The sequence below is a fragment of the Chionomys nivalis genome, chromosome 1 (genome assembly GCF_950005125.1).
Source record: "Chionomys nivalis chromosome 1, mChiNiv1.1, whole genome shotgun sequence".
Classification (NCBI taxonomy): Eukaryota; Metazoa; Chordata; class Mammalia; order Rodentia; family Cricetidae; genus Chionomys; species Chionomys nivalis.
In genome coordinates, this window is record NC_080086.1 from 169,839,531 (window position 1) to 169,858,175 (window position 18,645).

Below are 18,645 nucleotides of genomic sequence, written 5' to 3' on the forward strand. Positions count from 1 at the left end.
GTCATGCTTCTACGGTAAGCACTTTACCTGCTGAGCCATATTATTATCTCCTCATTTTAGATTTCTAACCTAGAAAATTTTAAGATAATTAATAAATTTGTTTTGGGTAAACTATGTTTATGAACAGAAAACAAGCACACAATACAGAGCTTATTTATCTGCAACAATAGCAAACTGATTTTAAAAACACATTCTAGAACTTAGCTACAGAATCAAATTCAGATGCTTCTTAATCAGCTGGGTAAATTAAAACTGATTATTAACCTTTCTGTGCCTCAATTTTCTGTATGTAAATGAAGCTTCTCATGATACTCAGTTAATTCAAACAAAACACTTCAAACATTGCTTCCCATCTAGGAGGCAACAAACACTTCTTAGCTTTGACAATTACTAATAAGAATCAATATTATAACTTTACCTTCCTTTTCATTCACACCCAGGAAAATTGTAATATCAACAGCATCCAAAACAGTCCAGGAAATAAACCCTTCTAAAAAGAAAGACTTGTACACATCTCTAAATGTGGTCTCCACAATGGTCCTGGCTACACTTAAGCTAGCAAGAGATTCTTCCAGAGTTTTCTAATAACAACAAAAGTCACTGTGAGAACATGAATGACACTATTAATTCCAGGACCTGACAGAATATAGCGTCCATCAGAAAGTAAAAGTGGTCTTATTAAAAATAATAAATGTAACAAGCTATAATGGGCACTTTCAGCTTATTTGAAATATATATAGCACTTTTATTTTACAAAGCTGACCTATAATTTATTTATAAATAATTAAAATTTTTATTTCAATTGGACAATGACTTAGCAACACTGACATAAATTAATATAACTAGGCTAAGCAGGATGATTTACTTAAAAATTATAAAGATATAATAATTGGCAGTTTCCAAAGAAGGTAAGTAAAATATGAACCAAAACTAAACGTGTATATTTTATTTTATACTCTGGACTCTACAATCCCTCACAGAAGTACCAAAAGCTCAAAGAAAAGAACCACTGTATCAGAATGACAACAGGAAAAAGCCTTTCAATCTGTATGAAGAGGACTGGATGCACACCTCTGTGCAGTGTAACCATAACAACTAGTGTATGAAATTTAGGAAGAATTGCAAACTAAATGAACTAACAAAAGAAAAAAACAAAATAGTTTGTTATGGTTCTCTATGGCAAAAATAACAAACATCAAGATTACAAATCTAAATAACTCTAACTTAAAGAGATTGTTTTCAGTGAAGCATGTCCTAGTAAGTAACTTTCAATTAGTTACATAAAATGATTACTGGAATCCCAATTTTTTTTTTAGTCTTTCTTCTTTTACATTATTTCAAAGTGTTACACAGCTCAGTGCTACAGCTAATAAGAATGCTTAATTTTTTTTTTCTTTTTACTAGAACTAGAGGCAAAAACCTTTAATCCCAGCTACTTGGGGGGAAGAGGACAATGAGGCAAGAGGTACAGAAGAACAATCAGTCTGGACTGCAGAATGAGTTCAAGGTCTGTCTATCTGACTTAGCAAGCCCTTGTCTCAGAAATAAAAAGTAAACTGGGCAGTGGTGGCGCACACCTTTAATCCCAGCATTTGAAAGGCAGAGGCAAGCAGATCTCCGTGAGTTCCAGGACTGGCTCCATAGCTACTGAGAAATCCTGTCACAAAAAAAAAAAAAAAAAAAAAAAAAAAAAAAAACCCAAAGAAAGAAAGAGAAGTAAAAAGAGAGTGGTGGGGATATCAATGGAGTGCTTCTCTGGCACGGGACAAGCCCTAAGCTTAATCCTCAACAACAATGAACTAAACTATTGTTTATCCGAAGGTAACAAGAAGCATCACTATCTTTTAAAGACTTTAAGGACTTTGGCTGCCACCTGAAGGTAACTGCAAAGTCCACAGAAAGCATCCACTCCTCTTCTACCCAGCCCAAAGGTATGAAGGCACAGAAAAGCTGTGCAGTGACCCCAAGACTCTGTGACCCAGTTGAACTCTGCAAAAGGGTCAAGTTTGAGCCATTCCAGAAGAATTCCATAAAACTTTATATTCAGAATCAAAGTAAGTCTTCCCAAAGCTAATCTTAGACAATGAAATGATACTGATACACTTTCATCTTATTCAAAGAATACTAGGCTGTTCAAAAAAAAATTACTTAGTGGATACTTCCTCCAGATGTGCTAAGTCTATGCACACAGGCACAGGTGCATTTGGAAACTGTGAAGCCAGTGGAAGATGCAGAAGGAGCCAGGCCACAAGGCAGGAGTCGTACAGTCAAAAGCTCTTGAGAACTAGGGATTAAATGGAACACATCAAACAATGGAGTAAAATCCCATAGGGAGGCAGACAGGAGCCACCTCAAGGGACAAATGGAAAACAAACATTGAGCCCCTAACTTGATACTTGTTAAAAACATACATTCAGTATTTTTGACACAAAACACCAGATTAGGCCCAAGATCAGAAGGCTTACACAAGTAAGCATGAGCGGCCCCTTCACAGAAGTCAAGCTAAAGTTAGTGGGATTCAAATGGACGCAGATGGCAATGGTGGGAGAGGCTACCATCAAAGAGACTAAACTCTGTAATTGCTAAAAATTCCAGCATGTGGGTTAGAGGCTACTATGCAGAAACTTGAAGGCTACAATGACTGACTACAGCCTACAGTACGGCATCCCCACCTCCGTGTCGTGCTTTCCCTTTTGCTGCCTCAATCTAGGAGCCACACGCTGCTCAGCTCTGTATGTGAACATGTGGAATATTTGATGCCATCTTGCCCAAGACTGCATTTCACGTTATTTGACCTATGAGCTCTTGAAGCTAGTGTGTGTTTAACCTGACTTTATGCTATCTAGGCATTTCATGCACTTAACACCCTTCAGCCTTACCATAAAGCCTGATGTCTGTGCAAGTCAGCACCATCACCAGGCACAGTAGCACATACTTAAACAGCCGTCCCTGGGAAGCTAATATAGAAGGATTCTAAATTTGAGTCCAGCTTGGACTACACACAAAAATCCTGCCTAAAATAAAGACACAACAAAAACAAAAAGAAAATAGTTAGCAACAGAAGGAGGGCTGAGTAGTGGATTAAATAACTATCTGTGAGTCTGCAAAACCTCAAAGTCTGCTTGTGTACCAGAAAGGAAACATCTTTGAAACTGTGCCCATGGACATGTAAAGTGGACAATTACCAAACTTTATTCTATCCTTGAAAAAAATCAACAAAAAGCCTGATGTTTCCTTTGTTCAAGCAAGCAGCCTGATCACCTTTGATACAATTTACTTCTCTTTGGCTCAAGTTGGTCAGATTGAATTCAAGTTTAAAGGAAGCTTGTCTGTCTTATTCATAATATACGGCTTGGTCTCATTTCTATTTTTCTGTCAGCTGATATCAACAGAAGCAATAGAGATTATAACCAAAAAGAAAAGCACACCTTTTACCAAAGAGCATTCAATTGCAAGTTTAGAAAACTGAACATTACCACTGAAATAAAATGCACTGAGAGGTGGAATCTGCAGGCAGGTCAGATAGCTGCCAGTTTTCACCCTCTAAAATGCAACAGGTCCAGCCAAGGGTTTGATATCTATTTACCATGAGGGTCCCGAAGGGCAGGCATGTCACAGGCTCCCAAAGGTCTCTGCCTAGGCTTTCTAGTATACTAAGACTGCAGCACATAATAAAAATAACTTACCACTTGAGCTGCCAGCAGTAGAATATTGAGTGGGATCAAGGAATTTGCGTGGAGTAGAGATGTTTGTAACATCAATCAGAGGACCAGGAGAGGCATCTTTGCCATGAGAACTGTGGGAAAAGCAAGCAGCAGTTAGTTACCATTTTCTCAAAAACCAACTCAAGTCCCATTTAGTGCCCAACTCTCTACACTGTGACTTCAAACACCTTACACGTATGTTGCCAATGCAGCAGCGGCCACAGTTGGAGGTTTAAGAGTCCCAAGTGTTTAACACAAATAGTTAACAAATAGTTAATACAATAAAATGATGCCAAGCAACTATCCTAACCTCCTTTGTACCTATAGTGAAGATTACTTACAAGGAAATAAAGCTCAAGTGTCACCATGACATGAGAAGTATGTGTTAAACTTGTGTTCCTCATGTTCATTGTTTACTTATTTTTCAGGAGTTTACGCTTCTGTTTTCTTTAAAATAGACTCATAATCTTTGACAAGTCAAGACTCACTATAATAAAGGCTGACAAAGAATTTCTCAGACTTATTCAATAATATTGTTTCAATAAAGCCTAGTCTCTCATCATCTAATTTAAAGTAACTAAAATAAATATATTATAGATGACATAAAGATTATAAACAAAGGGGGGTGGAAATGCCTCTGTGGTAAAGAGCACTGGCTGTCCTTCCAGAGGTCCTGAGTTCAATTCTTAGCACCCACATGGCAGCTCACAACTGTCTGTAACTTCAGTTCCAGGGAATCCTACACCCTCACACAGACATACATGCAGGCAAACAACAATGCACATAAAATGAATTAGTAAAATAAATATATTAAGATTATAAACGACAATTACATTTTCAAAGTAACTTTTTAATTTAAAAGTACCCAGAATAATGTCAAGGCAACAGCAGCTTGAGCCCTGGCCATAGGAAACAGAATCTTCCAGTCACACAGCCTGAACAGCAGAAGTTTCTCTAAGTCCAACCCAAGGGTACAAGCTACAGTTCTCACTTTGTTCCAGCCCAAAACACAGCGACAGCAGCAGCAGATCACTCACAAACTAATTCTTTAAAGAGAGAACAAGCACAAGAGAAGGGAAGGACTAAGTCCACTGGAAAGACTTCAGACAGGATGGAGGGGCAAATTGAAGTGGAAGCAACATGTAGACCAGGGGTTCTTAACCTTCCTAGTGCTGCAGCCCTTTATTGCAGAGCCTCATATTGTGGTGGCCCCCAACCATAACACTGTTTTTGTTGCTACTTCATAATGTTGTTATGAAATCATAATGTAAATATCTGATATGCAGGATAGCTGAGGACCCCTGTAAAAAGGTTGTGTGACATTCCCCTGCTTCCAGGGTTCACAACACCCAGGTAGAGAATCACTGATCTAGACCCTCTTTCATTGTAACATTTCTCTACCCTCTTCCCAAGAGCCTTCTGAATACAAAGCACTAGGTTAAAATATTATATGTATTTTCCCTCTCCTTTCCTCCCTTTTTACAATATTGGGGATCACACTCCCTACTATATAAAAATGTTGCCTCTGAGCTATACCCCTGCATCTTTAACTAAGAAAAAACAATAACAATATTTCAAAAACCTCTGAAAAAAAAGCTTTGTTAAAGAATAAAATTATCAAAAAGAGCAAAATTATCACTTATAGTAAAACAACTTTTATCCCATGATCCATTATCCTAGGACTTCTCCCTTTAACTGACCAAGGTGAGTGAATATCCATTATCTGGATAATGTTGGTGGTTGGCACTATGCTAAATGGTGAGGATAAAAGTGTGACTAAGGTAAACCAAACATCATACATTCTAATAGACAGCATCATTCCCAGCTAATGTGAAATTTAATTCAGGTATATAAGTATTAGGAAACATAGTTATTTCCAATTAGCTCTTCTCTGCGGATATAGAAATCAAGTTTCTAATTATCTAAATAATCCTAAGTAAATACAGCAGACTATATGTCCAATGATCTGCTGTTCATTGTTGTTTTCATTTTTTAAAACAAGGTCCTATGATGCCCTAGCCTCTAAGCACTGAGATACAGTCATGTACTATCACAACTTTTTATTCTCAATTTTTTACTCTTAACTAACTCATCCCACTTTACTCCCAACTAGAAAATGAGGTCTGAATACCTCCTTAGTCCCCGGTTACACAGGCCGTAGAAACAGGTAATCACTGAGGAGTATAGTGCTAATGCATAATTTTGAAAAAGTTAATTTTGACTTGAAATGACAGGAAAATTATATACATACATTATAAATATTTAAAGAACTGGAGGAGTTATTTGTAAAGCAGGATAAATAAAAATATCAATGAGCAGAAAAATAGAGGATTATGTATAGCTAGAACACTGCCTGTCATTTCTAAAAATAAACAGTGCAGGTAGTGCCTGCATGTGGATGCTGCTATGTACTGAGAATGGAATGCTATTATGGTAACATCTATGTGCAAATGCTGTATTACACACTGAGAGTCTAAGAGCAGTGCCTGTTTGTGAATGCTGACATGTACGAACTGAGAGTGGAATGGTAGTGCCTGTGCATGAATGCTGATGTCACACACTGAGAGTGTAACTGTGCAACACAGATGACATGGGATTCACTTTACACCATAATCTACAATTATTTTCTCAGTATAAGTCCACAAGGATATTTCTGACAAACACGAGGTAACCAATGGCTTGTTAACTTAAAAAAAATTAGCTTCTCGACTTTATAATCAAAGCCAGGACTCTCAGAATTTTATAAAATCAATTTACTGAAAAACTGCATTTAGACCTTGTGTTCTCTTTCTCCTCTCTCTCTCTCTCTCTCTCTCTCTCTCTCTCTCTCTCTCACACACACACACACACACACACACAAACCTTTGTTTTTTCTGTTTGTTTTTTGAGACAGCTCTGGCTCTCCTGAAACTCACTATGTAGACAAGGCTGGCTTCAAACTCAGAGATCCTCTTTGCCTCTGTCTCCCAAGTGCTGGGATTAAAAATGTGTGCTACTATGCCAAATCCTCTTGGAGTTCTTTCTTTTAAAATTATTTATTTTTATTTTATGTGCATTGGTGTTTTGCCTGCATGTATGTCTGTGTGAGGGTGTCAGATCTTGGAGTTACAGATAGTTGTTAGCTGCACTGTGGGTGCTGGGATTTAGACCCGAGTCCTCTGAAAGAACAGTCCTCTTAACCTCGGAGGCATTTGTCCAGCCCTTCTCTTGGATTTCAAAGGAAAGACTTGGTTTCAGAAATTCCAGAGAAAATCTCCACACCTACTCATTTACTAACTACAGAAATGAAGCTCAGAAGAGAGGTAGATGCTATTATGGCATACCACATTAAATGGACTTTAGTTTTTATTTCAAAAAGAGAGAAAAGTCCTCCTTCACCATGAATCAGAGACAAAATTGAAAAGGTATTAATTAATTTCCTCAAAAATCTTTGAATCTCTGGGAGTTGTTTTAGAAAACAAAATAAATAAAAGACTGTTCTCTTGAAATTCCTAATTAGTAAGAATGCTCTGAATTTTTATATTTTAAAAGAAATGTAGAAATATGGAGTTATTTTTTTAAAATATACATAACTTTTATTTTTTATCCATTTAGAATCATCCACAACACATCAGTTGATAGACATCAATGTGTATTATGAGCGATGTGGGTTTGGTCACATAACAAACAACACGGTGCAAATGGGGAAACTATGCTGCAGCCTAAACTACACCACATCCAAAGCAACTCCCACCATAACTTGCCCAAATCTCACCGCCACTATAATTTATCCAAGGACTTTCTGGCCACAATTAATCACCCAACTTGCTAGGAACTTCTTCATTATGTGTTTGATTTTCAAATCCATGAAAACTGTTCTTTCATTATTTTTTTTTAAAGAACAGTTAGAAATCTTCCAGCTTGTAAAACATTTGTTCTTAATTCCTTGAATTAGTCACTGCTAATCCTTGGATTGGTATATATAGGTTCAACTATTACAAAATGTACAGGTCCAGCTCATTTGGTGAATTTCATTGTCAAAGACTGACAGGAGTTCACAAAGCATTACACTGTAAATCTAATAACTAATATATTCACCTCTATAACCAGAATGGCTAGTACAGAGACTGTCACAGAGCAAATCTTCATAAAAATTGGTTAAATCAAACTGAGCTGCAAAATAGCCATAAAAGATAACATGCCCTGAGTAAGAAATCTTAACCAAGTAATGAGACAGGAGTCACTGACATAGTAATTCCATATATTTCTGAGATCTAGCTGAAAATACAGAAACAACAGTGAATAGTTTAGAAATCAGAAAATATTGAGAAAAAAAAAAGAGCCATGCCGTCAAAGAGCAGATCAAGGGTGAAGATACAGTAAAACAATTCTTCCCACACTTGCACACTAAAATCAATACCAAACCCACAGGATCTATGGTGTTCTCTTAGCAGTGCAGTATTTCTGATGAGGCACAAAGAAGTGGGGTCAAGCCAGGTGGTGACTGCATGCCTTTAATCCCACCACTCAGACAGGCAGAGGCAGGCAGATCTTTGTGAGTTCAAGGTCAGCCTGGTCTACAGAGTTCCAGGGCAGTTAGAGCTACACAAAAAAACCCTGTCTCGAAAAACCAAAAACCAAAAAAGAAAAGAAAAGAAGAGAAGAGAAGGCAGAGTACTGACCCAGGATACACACAATCTGTCAGGATGAACTATCTTTTAAATAATTTTTCAATGATCTCATATGATGATAAAGTCAGAGGTTCTATACAAAAATATGAAAATAACCCACTAAAATGTTCTTCACTCCCCATTTCTAACTTCCACAATAATGAATGTTGCACATAACCTTTTGCAGAGCATTCTAGATAACTACACATGTTTATGACTGCATGTTAAAGACACATATGCTCATATAATACACGCTGTTTCAATTTGATTGAAGGATTCAATAGTACATCTCAGAAATCTTACCAATCGAGCATCGAGATCTTTCTCATCCATCTTAATCTGCTGTATTATATGAAACAACCATGCTCTTCGTGATGAGCATTAAAGGTATATGAAGATTGGTGGTGGGTAAGGAAGTTGGTTTGGGGGTTCTCTTTTTGTGGGGTATGGGATATGTCATTCCATTGTTGAGAGAGGGTGACATAGATCTATTGCCCACCCCTGAGTGTGCTAGAATTATGGCATACTCCACTGCACCAAGTTGAATTATATGGGGTTTTGTACTGTTATTAACAATAATTTTGCAATGAATATCCTAATATATATATATATATATATATATATATATATATATATATATATATATATATGTCTTCATAAACTGATAATCTGAACTTGGAAATGGAATTCCAAGGTTAAAGAAGGAATAAATCTTACAAAAAGCACGTTGGTTATTCAACCAAAGAGAGGAAACTATTCATATTCCCCACTCTTAACAAGACAACATGCTATGGATGGCTTTAGCTAGCTGATTCTCAAGTTTGTATTGCTCTAATCATATGTCTCTATCTATTAGATTTAAGACTATGAATTATATCATTTCCCTTTTATTACTCTGAGGAGTATTTTCACAATTTAGATAGTAAACCTTATTACATAACTTTTTCAGTCTGTTTTTGTTAGTTTGTTTTTAGAAAGTGAGAACTTTTGAAACATCCCTTTTTTGGTTTTTGAGACAGAGTCAGTCTCTCTCTCTCTCTCTCTCTCTCTCTCTCTCTCTCTCTCTCTCTCTCTCTCTCTCTCTCTCTCTCTCTCATTATTATGTTGTCTGCTTGCACACCAGAAGAGGCACCAGATTTCATTACAGATGGTTGTGAGCCACCATGTGGTTGCTGAGAATTGAACTTAGGACCTCTGGGAGAACAGCTAGTGCTCTCAAACTCTGAGCCATCTCTCCAGCCCTTCAGTCTATGTTTTTAACTTTGGCTCCACTTTACTGAAAATATACTTTGTTTTGGAATAAATTATTTAAAATTTTACAAACTGTCTAATTGCTCAGAAAAGCAATTCTCTACCTATAGTCTCCTATGTTAACGCCTATCAAGTTTTACCATATGATTTATTTCTATTGGCTAGAATCTTCTATATGTAAAGGATAGGTACCTAAATTTTCTTCAAAACAATAGCTAAATTACCTTAACCCAGGTAGGTGTTCTAAATATTTCCTGTCCTATCCTGTACTGACTTAAACTAACATCAAAAAATAAATAATAAAGTTTCAGAACTCTAATTTGTCCCACTAATATTTCTACTTTCATCCTACGCTGTTCTGTTTCGAGCAGCATTAAAATATACTTTAATGATACATGAGGACAGCCTTCCCCAGAACTTTCTTTCTTCATTTTGTCTTTGTTTTTGTTTTGAATCACTGTTACATACTTATTCTTCTAAGTAGTAGACTTCAGATGTAAGTTTCAAGCACATCAACTGGGTTTAAACGAAATGAGTATCACATGCTGAGAATGTGGCGATCTTCCCGTTTGTTCATTTCTTCCGAACACAGTTTTTATTATTTCTCTCTCTCCTCTATTTCTTCTTTTCTACAACCTATCCAGACATCTTTATTTATTTCATTTTATTCTGTGTATGTGCAGAATATACACGCCCATGTAAGCAGGATGTGTGCACACCCATGTGGAGATCAGAGGTTGATATTCGATGTCTTTCTCAATTGATTCTCCATTTTCTAGTTTTTGAAATAGGATATCTCACAGAACATAAATACTATTGATTTGGCTGATTGGCAAGCAAGTGACTGATGTCTGTCTGTCTCTGTCCCAAATTCTGGGGTCACAGACACATAGCTGTTTTATGAGGATGCTGAGGATTTGAACTTGAGTCCTCTTATAGCAAATATTCTTAGTTACTAAGTCTTTTTCTACTTACAATTTTGTTGTTTTCTGTTTTGTTTTGTTTTAGACTGTGTTTTCACTCTTTAATTGGCATAGAATTCATTGTGTAGTCAACCAGTCTATAGCCCACACAAAAATCTCAGTTCTTCATATGTGATATCAAAGTAGATACTAGAATGGAAATGTTTAAATGGAGATAGGAGTAGGGAATGGAGGAGATGAAAAGAGTGGGAAGGAAAGTTAACCAAAATGAAGGATGTATGAAAAATCATTTTATAAGCTATACCTATCATTTTATAAGCTAATTTTAAAATATAATTTGAGAAAAAAACATGACTTTCTTCATGTGCATTCTAATTACAACTTCTGGACTACTGATGATTCATTAGTTGAGACTACCATAATAAAGTAGTATAAACAGTTTGGTAAAAAAATGACATTTGGGCTAGCAAGAGGGCTCAGCAGGTAAAGGCACTTGCTGCCAAGCCTGAAGCACTTAAATCCCTGGGACCCACATGTGAAAACAGAGAACCCACTTCTTTGAACTATCCTCTGACCTCATGGCATATACATACAATTATGTAATCTTTCTTGCTAATATTTTGTTTGGTTGGTTGGTTTGGGATTTTTGTTTGGGGGGGGGGTTGTTTTGGTTTTTTTTGTTTGCTTTTTCAAGACAGGGTTTCTCTGTGTAGCTATGGCTGTCCTGGAACTCACTCTGTAGACCAGGCTGGCCTCAAACTCACAGAAATCTGTTGTAGGATATTAGTTCAAGATATGTTACACCTATTTATGCTATGGCATATTTGTTTAAATGATGCTAAAGTATGTTGCATTCTTTTACGTTGCATTCGTTTAACTCTGAAAAGCTGTGTTACTCTGCTATCTAAAACACCTGATTGATCTAATAAAGAGCTAAACATTCAATAGCTAAGCAAGAGAAGGGATAGATGGGACTGCCAGGTAGAGAGAATATAAAGAAGAAATCTGGAGAAGAAGAGGGAGGAGCCAAAAAAGGAAGAGAGGAGGACACCAGGGGCAGTCACCCAGTCAGCTACAAAGGAAGAAGGAAATAAATATAAAATAAAGAAAGGTAAAAGACCAGAGGCAAACATAGGTAAAGAGTTAGAAAAGCTGGCAAGAAACAAGCCAAGCTAAGACTGGGCATTCAGAAGTAAGACTAAGTTTCCATGTATTTATTTGGGAGCTGGGGGCCCTCAAATGGGGAAAAAAAAAAACTACAGAGATCTACCTGCCTCTGGCTCCCAAGTTCCCAAGTGCTAGCATTAAAGAGGCATTAAAGGTGTGCACTACAATGTCAGGTTTTCTTACTAAAATTTTAAATTAAGACTTAAATTTCTCAATTTACTTTTGGTTTTCTGACACTTCATGTTTCTTTCCTGTTTAGGGGTCTCTATTATGTTCATGCAGCACACTGCTTCATAGAAGTTGTTACATGCTTGCTACATACAAACATAAAGATCAGAAAAGTTCATCAATAAGCAAATATTTTGGTGACTTTCAGCCAGGCTGGGTAGATCTTGGGTTGGTTCCTCACATCTGTCCCCCTCATTCTCTGGGGACCAAGTACAGCAAGGCAATGGCACAGGAAAGAGAGAACACAGCCAGCACAAATGTTTCAAGACTGACTCATTTATCCTAATGACTCACAAAAGCAAAGGCCCAAACCAAAAGTAATAATGCACTCATCCTCTTAAGGGAGCAAAGGAGAGGTTGTTTTGAACATTACTGCTCCAAAAATATGACCCCCCCCCCCAACAAAAAGCCACCGACAGTCGTGGCACATGCCTTTAATCCCAGCAATCAGGAGGCAGAGGCAGGTGGATCTCTGTGAGTTCGAGGCCAGCCTGGTCTACAGAGCAAGTTCCAGGACAGCTAAGGCTGTTACTCAGAGAAACCCTGTCTCAGAAAGAAAGAAAGAAAGAAAGAAAGAAAGAAAGAAAGAAAGAAAGGAGGGAGGGAGGGAGGGAGGGAGGGAGGGAGGGAGGGAGGGAGGGAGGGAGGGAGGGAGGGAGGGAGGGAGGGAGGGAGGGAGGGAGGGAGGGAGGGAGGGAGGGAGGGAGGAAAGAAAGAAAGAAAGAAAGAAAGAAAGAAAGAAAGAAAGAAAGAAAGAAAGAAAGAAAGAAAGAAAGAAAGAAATAATCATAATTATTATAAGCCAACAACAAATTAAAGGAAAGGAAGTTTCTTGTTGTGTCGTTCAGATACAGATAGGTAGATATACAGGGCAAGGTGGGGAAGCATGGTAGCAGATGACTTCATAGTGGAGAAGCATGGAGGCTAGGACTCTTCCTATCTCAGTTTAACATATGCTCAGCTGTCTTTCTCCATCTCCATTTTTATTCACATCTCAATCTCAGCCCAGAGGATGAATCTTCCTAATATATTCATCCTCTCAGAAAATGCAATCACAGATATACTCAAAGGTATATCCCAATAATACTCTACTCATTTGTTAATCTAATCAAGTTGACAATCAAAATTAACCAATACAATATCTAAATTATTGTGAATGTTTCACATATCTACTGAGAAATCTCAACCTGAAGTCTCCAAATTTTTCTTGCTTTCTTTATTTAAGTAAAAACCCTTCCCAGAGATAGCAAAGCAATGATTATAAATGTACACAGACATTTACACAAAATTCAAAAATGATTCTGTTTTATGATTTATCCAGCACCAGACACTGGAAAGAAGCTCTATTGCTCAGTGACCCCCGTAGAATACACTACTAAAAAGGCAACCCATAGTTACCCTATTTACATCAAGCCTTGAAGTAATTCTGTAGTAGTTACTAACTTCAGTTCATATATCTCTGTAATTTCTATTATTGCTGACCTCACTGTTCAATTTAAGGAGTTCTTTCTCAGCTCCTTCTAAGACCATAAAAGTGTCTCTGATCCCTATGTAACAGGGCCATAGGAGATATTTCTTACATACCCTTACATAAGAGGACCAGAACAAATATATAAGGAATAAATGAACAAACTGTGATGTTAGCCTCTCTGAATATGGCATATTTGCTATTATAAAACCATCTATGAGTTCAGAGGCAGCATATTACAGGACGAAGAAAACAAATCATAATGTTCTGGAATACAAAGTATGTTTCTTCAAATAATGTCACTGCCACAAGACACTATAGGAGAGACACTCGTTAACCAACCTCATCTTCCCTTTCTCTTTGTTACGCTGCACAACTCGGCTAGTGGATTTGATGTACAGGTGCCGGTGCAGTTCCTCTATGAGAACTAAGTGCAGGTTCATCTTCTTGCTGTGAAGTTCCAGCCTGAGGTCACTGAGTCCCTCCACCTGGAGCAGTGGGCCCTCCAAAGACTCCACTGCTGACACCTGAAAGGGAAAAGAGAGCCAAGTAAGTACAGCTAATGAATCTTGCCATACTCTAAGTAAGAAAGAACAGGAGTTTCTGAGAGCTGTGTATGCAATATCAGGCTTGCAGAGTATCATGTGGATTAACCTAGTACGGTCCTTGAGCTTTTGCTAAGATAAATAGAACACAAGAGAAAAAGAAAAGAAAACCCTGACAAAGGACTACATAAAGGCAAGGAGGACACACAGCAAAGCTCTAGGTACTGTTTGGACACATTGCTTGTCCAAGGACACATGTAAAATAACTATATTAATTCATATTTTCACTAGAATCTCAAATGCTGATGGTTGAAATCAACTTCTTTTGAGGGGGTATTTTTAGTTTGGGTTGTTTGTCTGGGGACAGGGTCTCACTGTGTGACCCTAGGTGGCTTCAAACTCACATTATTCTTGCCTTAGGCTCCCGAGCACAAAACCACCGCACTGGCTTAAATCAACTTTAATAAAACTTACTCTTTAAGACAAGTCAAGGCACATTGCGCGAATATTTTATTAGCTTATTCTCAAGGTGATCATGAGCTAAACAGAACTCTGTTGGGTAAGGTTACGTATGTATCTGTATGTATCTATAAAGAACCAAGGCCATGCGGTGGTGGCGCACGCCTTTAATCCCAGCACTCGGGGAAGCAGAGGCAGGCGGATCTCTGTGAGTTCGAGACCAGCCTGGTCTACAAGAGCTAGTGCCAGGACAGGAACCAAAAGCTACGGAGAAACCCTGTCTCAAAAAATAAAATATATATATATATATATATATAAAAATAAAAATATAAAAAAATATAAGAACCAAGCAGTCTCTCTCACTTTTCTCATATGCACATGCACTTGGAGGTAAATGCACTTTGGCATGCATAACTACTGGTGGGAAGTAACAATCATGACCTCTTGATATCCTGATGCATTCTGATTAAACAGAGGGGACTGAAATGGAGAACTAAAGATAACAAAGGAGATGCTCTTAAGATGGCTTAAGGAATTTTAAAGACAAGGACTGAATGAATCAAATCATACAGGAATGCCTATAATAGAGAAGTTGAAAGACAGGGAACCAAAAATAACTGACTTTAAAAATTAAAGTAATAATTGTGGGGTGAGGAGGAGCACATGAGGTATGATCTCATTTCTTTGTGTAAATTCAATTATTTTTCTATGTGATAATGCTCTTTTATATTCTGAAAGGAAAAGGTGAAGGGTGTATTAAGTATTATTACTCAGCAGTGGGGCAAAAGGTGAAGGAAACTTAAAGGCTACAGAGAGGAAGAAGAAGATGAGGAAGGAAAAAATGGTGACTTCAACCTAAGTCTTAAGAGAAAAAAAAAATCCCAGCTACCTGAAGAACTAAGGATATGGTTATTCTATACATAGGATATTTTCTCAATATTTCTGATAGGGGTAGCTATGCGCAATAATAGCACCGTTTATGAATGGGTGATACCATTAAAACTGACTATAAATACAAATATGACCCTAAAAACTAGAAAATTCATGTAAAAGCAATAGTTAATAAAAATCATTAAATGCATTGGTGATCAAAAATATTAAGGACAGATCTACAGTGGACAAAGGAGTCATCTGGGAGCTTATGGACAGTGAAGACAGAAAGCTGTGGCTGTCAAATACAGACCAGCCCAAAATGACCTAAACATAATAATAATAAAGTGCAACAGCTCACCCATAAACACATCATTTGTTCTGTGAGGTGATATAATCAAATGTCAGTATCAAATAAGTTTTCTTAAGTTAAAGCAGGAAAGAATCAAGGAGTGGAAGATTGACAAGCCCTGGGCCAGCTCTGCCCTCTGAAGCCTGCCCATTCATTTTCACACTGACTTGCAACTGCCCCTGCTATGACAGCTCCTGGGCCCTGTGCAAGCTGCCAGTAATTCCAAATGGAAAGGCAGACTCACAAAATGAGCAAAGTGTCCCCAAGGAGGAAAAACAACAACAAATTCATTTATACTCATGCCCTAAAAATGGATTTTAACTCAATCTCTAGTGAAGAAAAGAGGATGCATTAACCTTCAGTGACATCTAGATTCAGAAAATAAAAAATAATTTGGTAAACCACTGGCCCATCATATAGCCTTATCCCTTGAGGTAATTAAATCCAGCCAAAATATTTAAGCTTAAAAACTACTCACTGCACCTCCACACTTGACTTGCTTGTAGGAAATCACAAGAAGGGATTTAATTCATCTCCCAAATACAAAATTACGTAGCAATGACAACTTCCAAAGACAACCAAAAAATTTTTTTTGGAGAATGGGGTGATTTTCAAGACAGGGTTTCTCTGTAGCTTTGGAACCTGTCCTGGAACTATCTCTTGTAGACCAGGCTGGCCTCAAACTCAGAGATCCACCTGCCTCTGCCTCCCGAGTGCTTAGATTAAAGGAGTGCGCAACCACCGCCTGACTCAAAATAAAAATTTTAAATTTCAGGTAAAACAAAACCATGCCTAGCCGGGCGGTGATGGCGCACGCCTTTAATCCCAGCACTCAGGAGGCAGAGGTAGGTGGATCTCTGGGAGTTCGAGGCCAGCCTGGTCTACAAGAGCTAGTTCCAGGACAGGCACCAAAGCTACAGAGAAACCCTGTCTCGAAAAACAAAAAACAAAAAACAAAAAACAACAAAAAAAAAAAACCATGCCTAGCAAACAGTGTTCACATGTGGGAGCCCAGAGAAGTGGGTCCATTCCACCTTGACTAAAGGTCAGAGAGTTCAGGCCTAGTCTTGCTCCTTCAAGGCTACTGACAAGAGGTTTGACTTGAGGTGTGGATACTAACAAAGACATCTTGACCTAGAGTGTAAATTACTTGGTGTTTTGGGTATTATGATGATCCACAGAAATGGAGGATCTGTACCACCTTGACTAAAGGTCAGAGAGTTCAAGCCTATTCTCGCTCCTTCAGGGCTACTGACAGGAGATTTGACTTAAGGTGTGGCTACTAACAGAATACCTTAACCTGGGTGTGGTTACTTAGTGTTTTGGGTATCATGAAAAAGAGGACTTTTCTTTCTTCCCCTCTTTTGGATTGGGGTATTTAAAGATAATAATAAACACAGGTGGATTCAGTATTCACTGGATTGCCCTCCCAATTCTATTCTATGTCTCTGTCTTTTTCTTTTGTATCTCTGTTCCTTCTGCCTAAAATTTCTAATCCATATGCCCCTACCATGGAACGTGTGAACCCCGTCAAGAACGGATCCCACATTTACAGAAATTATTTTTAACAGTATCTATTTATTCTAATAATAGAGAAAACTCATAGTAGATTTATATGGTATTTAAATACAGCATTTGAGCAAGTGTTCTTCAACACAACATTGTCATTTAAACAAGCTTTCTGACTGTTTCCTTAAAACCAAATATAATTTATACATACACACACACACACACACACACACACACACACACATCAAGGTAGTCACAGAACTCCGAACTTAAAAACTTCAACATAAAAGACAATAGAAAATAGCCTCTGTGATGATGTGAATGAAACTGACCCACAGTTCATATGTTCGAATGCTTGGTCTCCTGTTAGTGAAACTACTTAGGAAGGATTAGTAGATGTGGCCCTGTTGGAGGAGGTATGTTATCAGAGGTGGCCTTTGAGGTTTCAAAAGTCCCCACGAGGCTCAATCTCACTCTTTCTTAGCCTGTAGCTTGTGATCAGTTGTGTGCTGTTTGCTACTTCTGCAGTGCATTGCCTTGCTACCTGCTGCAAGGCTAGCTGCTGGGGTATTTCTGTGACAGGTCTGAGCATGTTGCTGTTTGTTGGAATATGGAAGATTTGGAGACTTTGGATTAGGATAGCAACTGAATACTTTAAGCAGGGCTTGATGAAGATGATAGTAGTACTGACACCATGTAAACTATGAAGACCCAGCTCAAGGGGTTTCAGAGGAGAAGAATAGAAGTGACTGCTTCTGCCATTGTCCTAAAAATCTGCTAGAGGCTAAATTAAAGAGTTTTAGAATAACGGCTTTGGCAGAGGAAATCTCAATGTAGCCTAGTATTGATTGTGTGACAGGGTTATTGGTGATCACTCCTACGCAAATACACAATGAAAAGGAGCAAACAGGACAAATGTCTGTCTCCGGCAGATCCATGGCATCTCTCTGGCTCCAAAGAGAGTATTTCCTTTCAAAGAGAAATACAAAATGAATAGTTTGAGGAGAAAAAAGCACCAGGAAGTATAATGGTGGAGGCAAATCAAAAGAGTGGAATCTCAGAGAAAGATCAGACCCAGCTAATCCTGAAACCTGTAAAAGGAAAAAGGTCTGAGGGATTTCCTAATGCCTAAACAAGAAAGAAAGCTATGTAAATGTTATTCAAGAAGGGGCACACTGCTGTGGGAGTCCCCTCTGTATGCTGTGATTACCATTAATGATTAAAGAAAACTGCCTTGGCCTGTTGATAGGGCAGAACTTAAATAGGTGGGGGAAATTAAATTGAATGCTGGGAGAAAGGAGGTGGAGTCAGAGAGATGCCATGGAGCCGCTGGAGACAAATGCTCGTTAGAATCTTACTGGTAAGCCACATCCCCGAGGCAATACAGAGATTAATAGAAATAGGTTAAATTAATATAAGAATTAGCCAATAAGAAGCTAGAACTAATGGGTCAAACAGTGATTTAATTAATACAGCTTCTGTGTGATTATTTCGGGTCTAAGCTAGCCGGGCGGCATCCC

The 18,645-nt window shown here is 38.0% G+C and overlaps 1 protein-coding gene across 1 annotated transcript in view; it reads right to left on the reverse strand.

The window, feature by feature from the left end:
• Exoc4 (exocyst complex component 4) overlaps nucleotides 1-18,645 on the reverse strand; it is a 756,055-nt gene that overhangs the window by 686,749 nt on the left and 50,661 nt on the right. The window contains exons 4-5 of the mRNA XM_057763023.1: nucleotides 13,733-13,917; nucleotides 3,687-3,796 (exon numbers count right to left, since the gene is read on the reverse strand). Coding sequence (XP_057619006.1) covers nucleotides 3,687-3,796; nucleotides 13,733-13,917 — 295 coding nt within the window. The remainder of the gene's footprint in view (nucleotides 1-3,686; nucleotides 3,797-13,732; nucleotides 13,918-18,645) is intronic.